Consider the following 12,355-nt stretch of genomic DNA (forward strand, 5'->3'; position numbering starts at 1 on the left):
ATGAAATTATTTTCTAATCAGTTTTTCTTTTTTTGCATAAATAGTGCTTGGTCCATCCTACTAGATCGTTCCCAGACCCGACTACAGATAGTATTAATATCCCCTGCATTATTTATCCCAGTAGAAGATGATGCAATGGAACGACAGAAACTAATAGATTCAGTGCCTGATTATGTGACACCACTCATTATTTATGAAGAAACAACAGACATCTGGATAAATGTAAGATTTATTTCTAGAGTATTTGGTTAAATATTTGTTATATGGCAATGAACATGATTTTCATATAGTGAACTATCATAGTGGATTTGAAGGAAAAAAATGAAAATGAATTATTTCCCTGATTTTCAATATTTCAGAAGCTCTTTTGTTTTCTCTTACTTGATTGCCTCAAGGAAAGTTTGTCATGAGTCACCACAAGTAAAACTTTCAGTTTTCTTTAATTTAAGAAATTTCTTCCCTTTTTAGAAAGTAAGAGTTTCTCATTTAAAATAAACTTTCACTTTTAGTAGCTATAGATTAAAACACTAAATCATACTGTATTATTCTTTGGTATAATAAGAATATTAAGAGAAGGATTCTAGAATTAAACAGTTTTGTAGATAGAAAGCTGATGCCATTGAAATGGCATCTCCTTGGTTGATTATTTACAATTGTTCCTGGAAACATCAGGTATTAGTATACAATTACAGGTTCTCCAGCAGAATCAACTATGCTAAAATGACCTTAAGAGAATATTCTCTAAAGCTCTATATTGTGTTTTTTCAAGATGAGAGTACTATAGTAAGCACAGTAGCTGCATAAATTTAGGAGGTTGTTTTTTTTTTTAATTTTTAAATTATCCCAGAAATAGTTTAAACAAAAGATTTATCCACTTTATATACATATGTATTTTTAAAATAAATTTAAAGGGGAATTTTAAAATGATGAATTTTAAAAGAATTTTAGATTGTCTTCTGAATTTATTAGTTTTTAACATTTACTTTTATAAATTATCATTTTTTGATTTTCATTTTTTCTCCTTTTATCTTCTAATCCCTCCCCAAGAAAGCAATCTGATAAAAGCTTTATGTATGTGTGTGTGTGTGTGTGTGTGTATATAATATATATATATGCATATCTATATGTACATATGCATATATATACACACACACAATCATATTAAACATTTCCACATTAGTTATATTATGAAAGAAAAATCAGAGCAAAAGAGAAAAACCACAAGACAAAGATTATAAAAATAATATGCTTCAATTTGCATTTAGACTTAAGCATTCTTTCTTTAAATATAGATAGCATTTTACATCATGAATCTTTAAAAAATCATTTTAAAAGGGAATTTAAAAATGAAATTATATTGATTCTATATTTGCTGTAGTTTCTCTCAGTCTCTTGGTGTCTCAATTTCTTCATCTGTAAAATGTGGATATTGAACTAGATAACCCCAAGATCCTTTTTAATTTTGTATCTGTGTTGCTATGATTCTCTGTGATCCAAATAATTGTAGTGATATCATGAACTTTTATCATATTCATGTATTTTGTTTCATCTGAGATGAAAATTCCTTCTATCCTCAGCAAATACCTTCTAAAGAAAATTAAAGTTTTTTCTCACTATTTCTCAAATAAGTGTGCATAAAAATTATATATTACCTCTGTTAATATGTTAGAGTAGTATAGGGGTGGTAGAACCAAATAAAGTTTGTGTTTTTCCCCCATCTAGAAATATAAATTGATCTCAAAGTAAGTAAGAAATATGTCAAGTTAAGATGAAATTTGAAAGTCATAGTCAAAGGCCATAGTTGTAATTAGAATATGCACACACACACACACACACACACACACACACACACACACATATATATATATATATATATATACATACACACATATATATATGTATGTATGTATTTTAGGGCTAGTAATTTTTTATACTTGGAAGTATATTAATAGTTATTTTGTTTTATTTAGTATTTTGAATTATTTTGTATGTAGAAAGACATTTTAAGTGTTTTATGTAGTAAATTCAACTTTTTATTTCACAGATCCATGATATCTTTTATGTTTTTCCCCAAAGTCATGAAGATGAAATAGAGTTTATTTTTGCCTCAGAATGCAAAACAGGTTTCCGACATCTGTATAAAATTACATCCATTTTAAAGGAGAGCAAATATAAACGATCTAATGGAGGACTACCTGCGCCAAGTAAGGAATCTGATTTTTGAGAGGATACAATGTGTTTTTACAAGATATATAGTGATCTCAATACTTGCCATGTTCAATTTGTTTTATTCAGAATTTTAAGTATATTCTCCCTTCTCCCCTTTGGTGATAAATTATATAGAAATCTCACAAATGGGAAGCAACATGATGTAGTGGAGTCAGGAGACTGAGTTTATTGTGATTCTACATGACTTACTGTAATTTTGGGCTAATCGTTTAACTTTCTTGGGCCTCAGTTTTTACCTATTTAAAATAGTAATAATAGTATCTTCTCTGAGTGCCTAATATATTATCATGAGACTTAAATAAGATGTTGATCAAAGCACTTTGGGGAAAAGTACAAAGTACTATGTGTATTATGGTATATTATTATAAACAACAAAGCAGCATTTAGAAACTGTGCAAGTCTTCCATACTTGATTCATTATTGTAGAGTTGATATAATTATGAAATATTTATTATGATGCCCACAATAAAAATAATGAACCACTAGATGTAATTTGTCTTACTGTTAAATGAAAGATAATGTCCAAGAAATATTAAGACTAATAAAACAAGAAATAGAAAACTGTGAATAGGCCATTAAGAGTTATGAAAGAATTATATCTATCTTCTTCCTAACTTCCTTTTCCTCTTCCCCCTGAAAATAAAATTTATCCTGAATCACTAGAAACTTTTTCAGACTTTTAAAGCAGAAGTCATTCCAAACAGCTATATAAATTGTTCCCAATGATAGAATATGACTCTGATACCCAAATTGGACAAATAAAAAAATAGCCATTCTAATAATAATAATAACTAAAACAACCATTTTGTTGAAGTCTATAAAGAATTTTAAGATCTTTAATGTACTTCATAACAGCTATGTGAAGTAGATAATGGGAAAAAAGTCCCATTTTTTATTTGCTTTTTGGTTTGAATTTGTGATTTCATCAGTACAAGAAATTTATGGTAAGAAAATTTCCTCCTCACCAATGCAGATCGGCAGCTATTCTGCAACTTGTAGCCTTGGAGAGTTACATAGAATTACCTGAGCATTAGAGATTGTGACTTGCCTAAGGTCACCTTTTTCATTAGGTATCAAGAAAACAACACTTTAATCCAACTCATCCTGACTCTGTTTCTCTCTTTTATATCACACTAATTTATTGCCCACTTTATAGATGAATATATTCAAATCTGAAAATTTAAGTGTTTTGTCAGCTAAATGTGGTTTGAATTTCATGCAGTCTTCTATCTCTTAAGAACAGTATTCTTTCTACTGCATTATTTATTCTATCTTCATGACGAATTTTACTTAGGAATATTTTCTTTACTTAAAAACAATAGCAACTAGAATTAAATATGTGATTCGATTAGTTTGGGTCTCTCCATGGATGCAAATCACAACCATTCTTTGTCTTATTGAACAGTATTCTGAGTTGTTATGGTTGAATTATTATTTATACTTTTTCCCAAACTTTTGATGAGGCTCTCCAAACTTAGTTGGTCTTATTCTTAAGACATGCTTTCTTTTGTCAAGTCTATAGTCAAAAGTTTTTCCAGGTTTATAGGACCTACCAAAGTTTATTCTTTCCTGGTAATAACTTTTAGAACACCAGGACATCCTCACATAACACTTAATCTTAGAGGGCCTTCCATTCATGGTCACTGTGGTGCTACCTTCCTCATGAAGCTTTTCATGACCATTTTTCCTTTGCATCTCCTTGTCCTCCCTTCAGTAGATTTTTCCTTCCAACTTCTCTGTTTCCCTTGTACCAAGTTACTCTTGGCATACATGTTCTTCCCCCATAGTATTGTAAATTTCTTAAGGGTCAGGTCTGTCTTTTTCTGTTTGTTATATTTTATATATTTTTTGTATATGTCTATTATATATGCATGTGTATGTACAAAAACATGTAGATGTCTGTATATATACACACACATAAATACATAGAGATATATCTATGTTGTCTCCCCACAATAGAATCTGGGTTCTTTTATGCTAGTTGTAATTCTTTTTGTATCCCTACAACTAGTATAGGGCTTTATATTTAGTCAGTACTTAATTAGTGTTTGTTGAATTGAATATTTTGTATTATAGATGTGCACATTTTATCTGCCCTTCTAGATTGAAATTCCATAAAAACAGGATTCTTGTTTTATTTTTCTCTATATTTTCCCATTGAACCTAGCACAGTGCCTTCTGCATAGAAATTTTCAATAGATATTGTTTGAGAGGAATTTTAGACTCATATAACATATTAGAAAAAATAATAACCTAATCTTAAACATGTGTATATGGAAAATTAAAATTATATAATTATTCCTCCAAACATCAAAAGGACTGTCAGAAAATTTTATCTTTGCCTGAGACTATGTATGCAATGAAATAGTCATCAATAAGAATGTACTTCATTAAGTACAGATTATTAATGCATCCATACTTTCTTACCTTTTTCATGTCTTGATTATATCTGTTTTTTTAAAGGTAAACCTGAAGGCTTTCTTAATATAAAAGGTTTGAAACTAGAATTAACATTGTTACATACTTCATGGAAAAAGAATAAAAGTTAGGCCTGTTGTAGGGGAATGCACCAGCAGTCTCTGTTGCTGGGTAGGCAATATAGATCTCTTAAGTTTGGGAATTCTAAGCTTCAATAAGGCTAGATTTGTCAATTGGGTGTCTATATTAAGTCTATCACCTATATGGGGAGCCACTTAAGAGTAGAGACCATCTGGCCTAAGGAGGGGCAAACTGATGGGGGTCAGCAAGATGGAGCAGGTGAAAGTTTTCATAGTGATCAATACTGGGATCTGCACTTTCAGTCACAGCAAGTTATATGGAGCTCTAAAAGATAAATATTTATATTTTTTCCTAGAGGCAATAAAAAATTACTGAAGTTAGTTAAATAGGGTAATCACACGGTCAGATCTGCACTTAAGGAAAATTACTTTAACAGCAGGGTGTAGGAAGGATTGGATTGCATACAGGCTAAGTCAGGGAAATGAATTGGGAGATTATTGCAATAATAATTTAGTCAAGAGATGATGAAGACTTAAACTAAAATGGTAGCTGTGGGAATGGAGAGAAAGAGTGACAATTATATTTCATTGTTGTGAATTGCAAAAGCCCCAAGATTTGGCAATTTGACTGCAGGTGTGGGGTGAGGGAGAATGAGGAGTCAAAGATAAGGCTGGGAACTTGGGAAATTAGGACAGTGACACCTTCAACAGAAGCAGAAAAGTTTAGGAGAGAGAAGAGTTAGGAGGAAAATAATTCTGTTTTGGATAGGTTGAGTTTAAGATATTCATTTTGAAATACTTAATAGATATTTAGTGATATGAAACTGAAGCACAAGGGGCAAGTATAGACAACTTTTTCAAGAAGTTTGACCGAGAAAGGGAGGCTCTAGCATGAAGGAGAATAGGGAAAAGCTTCTTAAAGAAGGTAGGATTTTAGCTGGAACTTAAAGATTGCTAGAGATAGAGATAAGAAGCCAGGAAGTTCCAGGCCTGAGAGACAGCTAGTGAAAATGCACACTCAGGAGATGAAGAATCATGTCATTTGTTTTGTTGTTTGTTTGTTTTTTCAATTTATCCAAGAGATAAATTTTGTACATAGTATATATATACATATATAGATATAGATATAGATAGATATATTGTGTACATAGCATATATATATATATATATATATATATATATATATATATATATATAGTCTCCCCATTAGACTGGCAGTTCCTTGAAAGGAATGACTGTTTTTTGCCTTTCTTAATATCCCCAGCACTCAGCATAGTACCCAACACATAGTAGATACTTAATAACTGCTTGTTGATTTACTGAACAGCCATTTCAGAGCCTGAAAATGAAATGTCAATTTTGGAATGTTAGTAGACCAATTCATCTAGAAATATAGTGTTTTTGAAGGGTAGTAATGTGTAAAATAATTATGGAAAAGTAGATTTAAATATTTTAAGTAAAGATAACATAAAAGGTAGCAAAAGATAAAGCACACATCTTTTGCTGTTCATCAGTAAACTACAAAAGTGTAGAGGGCACTCTACTCTAGGCAAAGCCAATGACTATGTTAATTTGCTTTTCTTAACTGTGTTGAGAGAATATACTTAATAAGAGGTTTGTTTGGGTTTGTTTGTGGGAAAGTGTCTCTTGTATTAAAATTGTGTCAATAAATATATAAAGGAGTAGGTCACATCCACATTGTTTCATATTTTTGAATAACCAGGTTAGTTGTTTATATTTTTTTTAAAGAGAGAATTGGTAAGTCACTGAAGATTTTTGAGCAAAGAAGTGACATTATTAGATAGACCTTTTTTAGAATTGAATTTCTTAACCTGTAGTCTGTAAACTTGGGTTATAAAAATATTTTGATAAATGGCATTTCAGTACTTTCAATCCCATATTTTGTTTCATTTAAAAACATAATTTTGGGGAAAAAACAGTTCATAGGCTTTACCAGTTTGCCAAAGAAAACAGCTTTGGGAGATATTATTTTGGCAACTGTGGACAGTATAGTAAAGGAGGAAAAACTAGAGTCAGGGAAACCAGTTATGAGGCTATTAAAATAGTTAAGGTGAGAGATGGTAAAGACCTGAACTAGGACAGTGATTGTATAGTTAGAGAGAATAGGAATGATTCAAAAGATTTTGTAGAAATAGAACTGATAATATACTTGAAAGAATTAAGGATATTTGAATGAGGATGGACTTAAGGGGAATATTATGAATTTGTCTAATGTGAGTTGCTTATAGTTAATTACTAAAGAAATATCCAGCAATCTACGTAAATTATAGTTCATACAGAGATTAGGATTGGTATGTTGAATTAGTGGTCTTTTGCAAGGAAATAATAATTGAAAACATAGAAGCTGCTGAGATCACTATATTGAGCTGAAAATCTCAAAAGTGAGTTTTCCATACAAAGATTGGTTAGACAGGTCAGAATAAAACTAGGCTAAATAGATCAGCATCTTAGATTCTAGAGGGAGAAGAGAATGTTTAGGAAAAGGGACTTGTTGATAGCATCAAAACCAAAATGCCAGAAAAGGGGGAGGAGGAGTATGAAGATTGAAAAAAATCTATGTTTAGTAATTAAGAGATCATTGATAACCTTTGAAAGAGCAATTTCATAGAGTGATAGTCATAAGTAAGCAGAATTGCAAGGAAGGAAGGATTGAGAATTTGGAAAGAAGTAAAGAGTGATATAGGACTAGAGGATCAAATAAAGGATTTTTTTTTAATAGGGAGGGGGAAGGGAATACGCTTTTCTATAATACCTACAATATACTAGGCATTGTATTAAAGGTTTTTACATATCTTTCACCTGACATGTAGTTATAAGAAAAATAATGGAGTTTAAAATTATGGAAGTGCAATAGTTTGGTGTGATGATGATGGTGCTAAAGATGTGACCATTCTTGAGAAAGATTAAGAAATGAAGGTCTGAGAATTGGTTTTTAAAAATGTCTATTTTTAGGACCAGTAGTTAATGTTTATAGACTTTGAAAACTGTGATTCTTAGTTATCCATTTCCTTCTAGTTTTTTTTTCTGTTATTGCAGAAATGAAAGGCAGTTCATATAGAACTGAAGACCATTTTGTATTTTTTTCTTATTTTAAGGGTTACTATGGCTAAAGAATTTATTTAATGTCCAGCATATTGGCAATTGTACAGCCTCTCTGTACTTAGATTAGTCCTCAGACTCAAACAGCTAAGATCTTGTTGCTAGGACTATACTCAAGTCTTCCCAGCATAGTAGAAACTGCTGAAGCTTACCACTGGCATCTCACTAGAGATCTCAGGATTACCTCCACACAAGAGTGAGGCAAGGAAGGTATTATTGTGAAGATATAAATTCCAAGAAATAATTAATATCATTAATTAAATCTATACACACAAATATTATGGAAAGGGAGGAAGGCAATTAGTTCAAAGAGAATCATGTTATAAGTAGATCATTTAAATAGTTTTTATTAATGGTCAGGGTTTGATACATCATAGCTAAATTTGGTTGTAATTTATTAGTAATGTTCATTCTTTTTAAAAGAGTTTTTTAAGTGTTCAGATTCACATTCTCTCCCTTCTACTCCCTTCCCCTCCACCTCAGTTGAGAAAGTATGAAAAATAAAATCCCCGTTACATATATGTATTGTCAAAACAAATTCCCACGTCAGCTATGAACAAACAACAAAAAGTCACAGCACATACTTTCATTTCATCATCTCTCACTTTGGAGATTGGTACATGTTTCATCTTAAGTCCTCCAGAGTTACAATTGGTAAGAGAACATCTTTATAATATTACTGTTATAGAAGCTGTTCCCTTGATTCTACTTATTTTACACTGCATAAGTTCATTTAAATCTTCCCATGTTTCTCTGAAGTCATCCCCTTCATCATTTCTTATAGCATAATAGTAATCAATCATATAATATACCATTCTCCAGCTTATGGATACTCCTTTAGTTTCTAGTTGTTTGTGACCAGAAAGAGCCATGATGTCTAATTTTGTATATATGGACCCTTGTCTTCTTTCTTTGTTATCTTCAAGAGTGATACTGTTAAGTCAAAGAGTGTGCACAGTTTAGTAATTTGGGGAGTAGAGTTTCAAATTGCTTTCCAGACCAGTTTGTAGTTCCACCAATAGTGTAACAATAGTGTATCAATCACTTTTCTTTTTTTGTAAACTTTGACAATCTAGAGTATTAAGATGGAACCTCAGAGTTGTTCTAATTTGTATTTTTCTATTTTCATAATTATATAGATTTCTTTGTATCACATTCATTTTTATCATATTCATTTTGTTATATTTTCATGGGCAATTTTCAGAGGAAGAGACAAACTATTATTATTGCTTGAATCTCTTCCTTATACTATTAATCTTTTCCTCTGAAAATTACCTATTCATATCCATTACTATTTATCAACTGGAGAATGAGTCTTATTCTTAAAATTTTGAATCAATTCCCTATATATCTAAAAAATTAGACCATCATCAAAAAATGTATTCAAGATTTATTCCTCCTTTACCTGCTTCTCTTTTATTTTCACTGGATCAAATTTCTTGTGCAACATCTTTTTAATTTTATGGAATCAAAATTATCCATTTTACCTTCTTTGATTTTCTGTATCTCTTGTTTCTTTATGAACTCTTTCCAAATCTATATTTCTGATAGGTCATTTTAACTTATTCCTACTTAACTGAATCTCCATATTTAAAGATGAAGGGCCAAAAAGTTTTTAGGGACATTTAGCTTGATGATTGTATGCATTTCACATTTTGGTAGAATACAGCTATGAAATGTGAAAGGCTCATCTGCTAGGGAAATGTGGGCACATCTCCATAAAGACCATATTGTGCAGCCCTGAACTCAGGAGGATCTTAATTCAAATCTGGTCTCAGATATTTAACACTGCATAGCTGTGTGACCTTGGGCAAGTCACTTAATCCCAGTTGCCTCAGGGGAGGAGGGGAGATCATACATCTAGCTGGCATATTTCAGGATCTACACTCAGGAAGACTGTGTTTAAATCTAACCTCAGACACTTACTAGTTATATGACCATGGGCAAGTCATAAATTTTGTTTACTTATATTATTTGTAAAGTGCACGATTCCTGGCACATAGTAGGCATTTATATTGATGCTAACTTGTTGTTGTTATTATTTTTGGTTTAAGATGTCATCTTTTATGTCTAAATCACATACACATTTAGAACTTGTCTTGGATTATAGTGTAAATCTTGGTCTATGCCTCATTTCTGCCAGATTGCTTTCAAGTTTTCTCACCAGTTTTTGTAGAATAGGAATTCTTGCCTCAATAACTGGGAATCTTTGTGTTTATCAAACGCTAGGCTACTGTGCTAGTTTGTTAATGTATATTGTGTACCCAATATGTTCCCCTCATCAACCCCTCTATTTCTTAACCAGCATCTAATTATTTTGATAATTATAGTTTTATAGTATAGTTTGACATCTAGTATTACTGGCTTTTTCTTTTCTACTTTTTTTTTCACTAATTCCCTTGACTTTCTTGTTCTTTTTCTTTTCTAGATGAATTTTTGTTATTATTTTTCTAATTCAATATAAAATAATCCTTTGGTGATTTAATTAGTATAGCTGAATAGGTAAATTTCTTTAGATAGATTCTGTCATTTTTATTTTATTGCCTTAGCCTACCCACAAGCACTCAATGTTCACTTCAAAAAAAAAGCATAGTTTAGGGCAATTTTATGAGGAGTATATTTCTAGAATAATACTAAATTTTCAGATTAACCATGTATTTATTTTTAGGTGATTTCAAATGCCCCATCAAGGAAGAAGTAGCAATTACAAGTGGTGAATGGGAAGTGCTAGGCCGACATGGATCAAATGTAAGTTCTTTTGGTTTGGTCAACATCTATTATATCATGCTATAAAATGAATATACAAATTAAAATTATTCTTGGTCTTACATAAAATGTAATGTAGAACTTGGATTGATGGGGAAGAGAAACAGAAATTTGCCTTTTATTTATCTGAGTCTTTAAAGTAATTTAATAAGTATTAACATTTCATTATCTCTCCTTTATAGTTGGTTGAATTTTACTTTGTCACACTTCTAATTACAATGTTGTAATACTGTTTGAATATTTTGGAACAGGAATTACCAAAGGATAACTGCTTCATAGGATCCTGAAGAGCTATCCCATTATTAATACTTAGCATATATAGTTGACTTGATGTATGCTGCTAACATTTAGAGCAGGACTGAATGTGACTGCCACAAATTTATATGGGACTTATTAGAGAATTATGTGTACTAGCTGCCTTTTAGTCTTCCAAAGTGAATTATAGAGGTAGAATGAAGAATAGGAGCAAGATTTGTTTGTATGGATAAAGAATCATAAATAGTAGGATAGGGAATATTCTACACTTTAATTCCCAATTAAAGTCTAATGTTCTCTGCTGTGTTCACAATACATTTTTTTTTTTTTTTTTTTTTGCTGAGGCAGTAGGGGTTAAATGACTTGCCCAGAGTCACACAGCTAGGACGTGTTAAGTGTCTGAGACCAGATTTGAACTCATGTACTCCTGACGTCAGGGCTGATGCTCTATCCACTGTACCACTTAGCTGCCCCCACAATGCATTTTTAAAAAATCTGTTCAGAGACTTGGTGCCCTTGCTTTACCTTGCATCACTTGAAAAATTTTTTACATGGAATTCTAGAACTTGCAAGGAAAACAACAAATAGTAAAATATATTTGGTTGTTTTGTGATTAAAAAAAAAAAGAGTAATCAGACTCTTGGTCTATCAAAGAAATTCCCAAAATTATTCATGCATGTCTGAGGATTAGCCCAGGATTGTCAATAATGCCACCTGGATAATTAGTGCATCATTCTATCACTTAGCATTCTACATTCCATTTTTCTATTATCTCCTTTTATACTACTATAATTTTTTCTCCTTTTTGTCTCTGAATATATGTGTCTGAGACCTAAAATTATCATAGCATTACCTTAACTGGTGGCACACAAGATCCAGCTTCTTGTTCCCATCCAAAGTTTCTATTGCATAGGATCATAAATCTAGAGCTAAAAAGATTCTCAGGGAACATTTAACCTGAACCCTTATTTTACAGATGAAGAAACTGAGCCATAAGGAGATTAAATAACTACACCAGATAGTAAATGTCAGAGGCAGGATCTGGAAACAGTTCTCTGACTCCAAAGTTCAATTCACCATGCTGTCATTGAGAGAATCGGTGGTTAAACTTTGAGATTTTTTGTATTTAAATCACAAATTTGGACTTCTGGAAGGAAGAATAATAATAATTCACATTTACATAGACTTTTACAATTTTTATAAGACATTTTATTCACAACAATCATAGGAGCTACTTAGTGGAAGTGTTATTCCTGTTTTACAGAAAAGAAAGTGAGACTTAGAAATGTTAAATGGTGATCTTATGATTCATAAATGACAGAGACTAAGACTTGCATCCAGTTCATGATACTCCAAAGAGATATCTTTCCATTCTGTCATGCTGCTCTTTCTGCATGTGGGCAGGGAATTGATTAATCATGTTCAATTTTGGACAGTTTGGCTCTCAGCTGCTATTTGAAAAGTGTCTTTATAAAGAACAATAAGCC

General features: G+C 31.5%; 1 protein-coding gene across 4 annotated transcripts in view; it reads left to right on the plus strand.

Annotated features, from left to right (window-relative positions):
- Positions 1-12,355, plus strand: part of DPP8 (dipeptidyl peptidase 8) — a 63,600-nt gene that overhangs the window by 27,414 nt on the left and 23,831 nt on the right. For all 4 annotated transcript variants that reach the window (XR_007951039.1, XM_051980840.1, XM_051980839.1 and 1 more), the window contains 3 exons: positions 45-222; positions 2,045-2,204; positions 10,516-10,595. Coding sequence is in view for 3 of the 4 variants with exons in the window: in XM_051980840.1 (XP_051836800.1) it covers positions 45-222; positions 2,045-2,204; positions 10,516-10,595 (418 nt within the window). In the remaining variant the exon portion in view is untranslated. The remainder of the gene's footprint in view (positions 1-44; positions 223-2,044; positions 2,205-10,515; positions 10,596-12,355) is intronic.

Source organism: Antechinus flavipes, chromosome 2 (assembly GCF_016432865.1).
Source record: "Antechinus flavipes isolate AdamAnt ecotype Samford, QLD, Australia chromosome 2, AdamAnt_v2, whole genome shotgun sequence".
NCBI classification, from domain to species: Eukaryota; Metazoa; Chordata; class Mammalia; order Dasyuromorphia; family Dasyuridae; genus Antechinus; species Antechinus flavipes.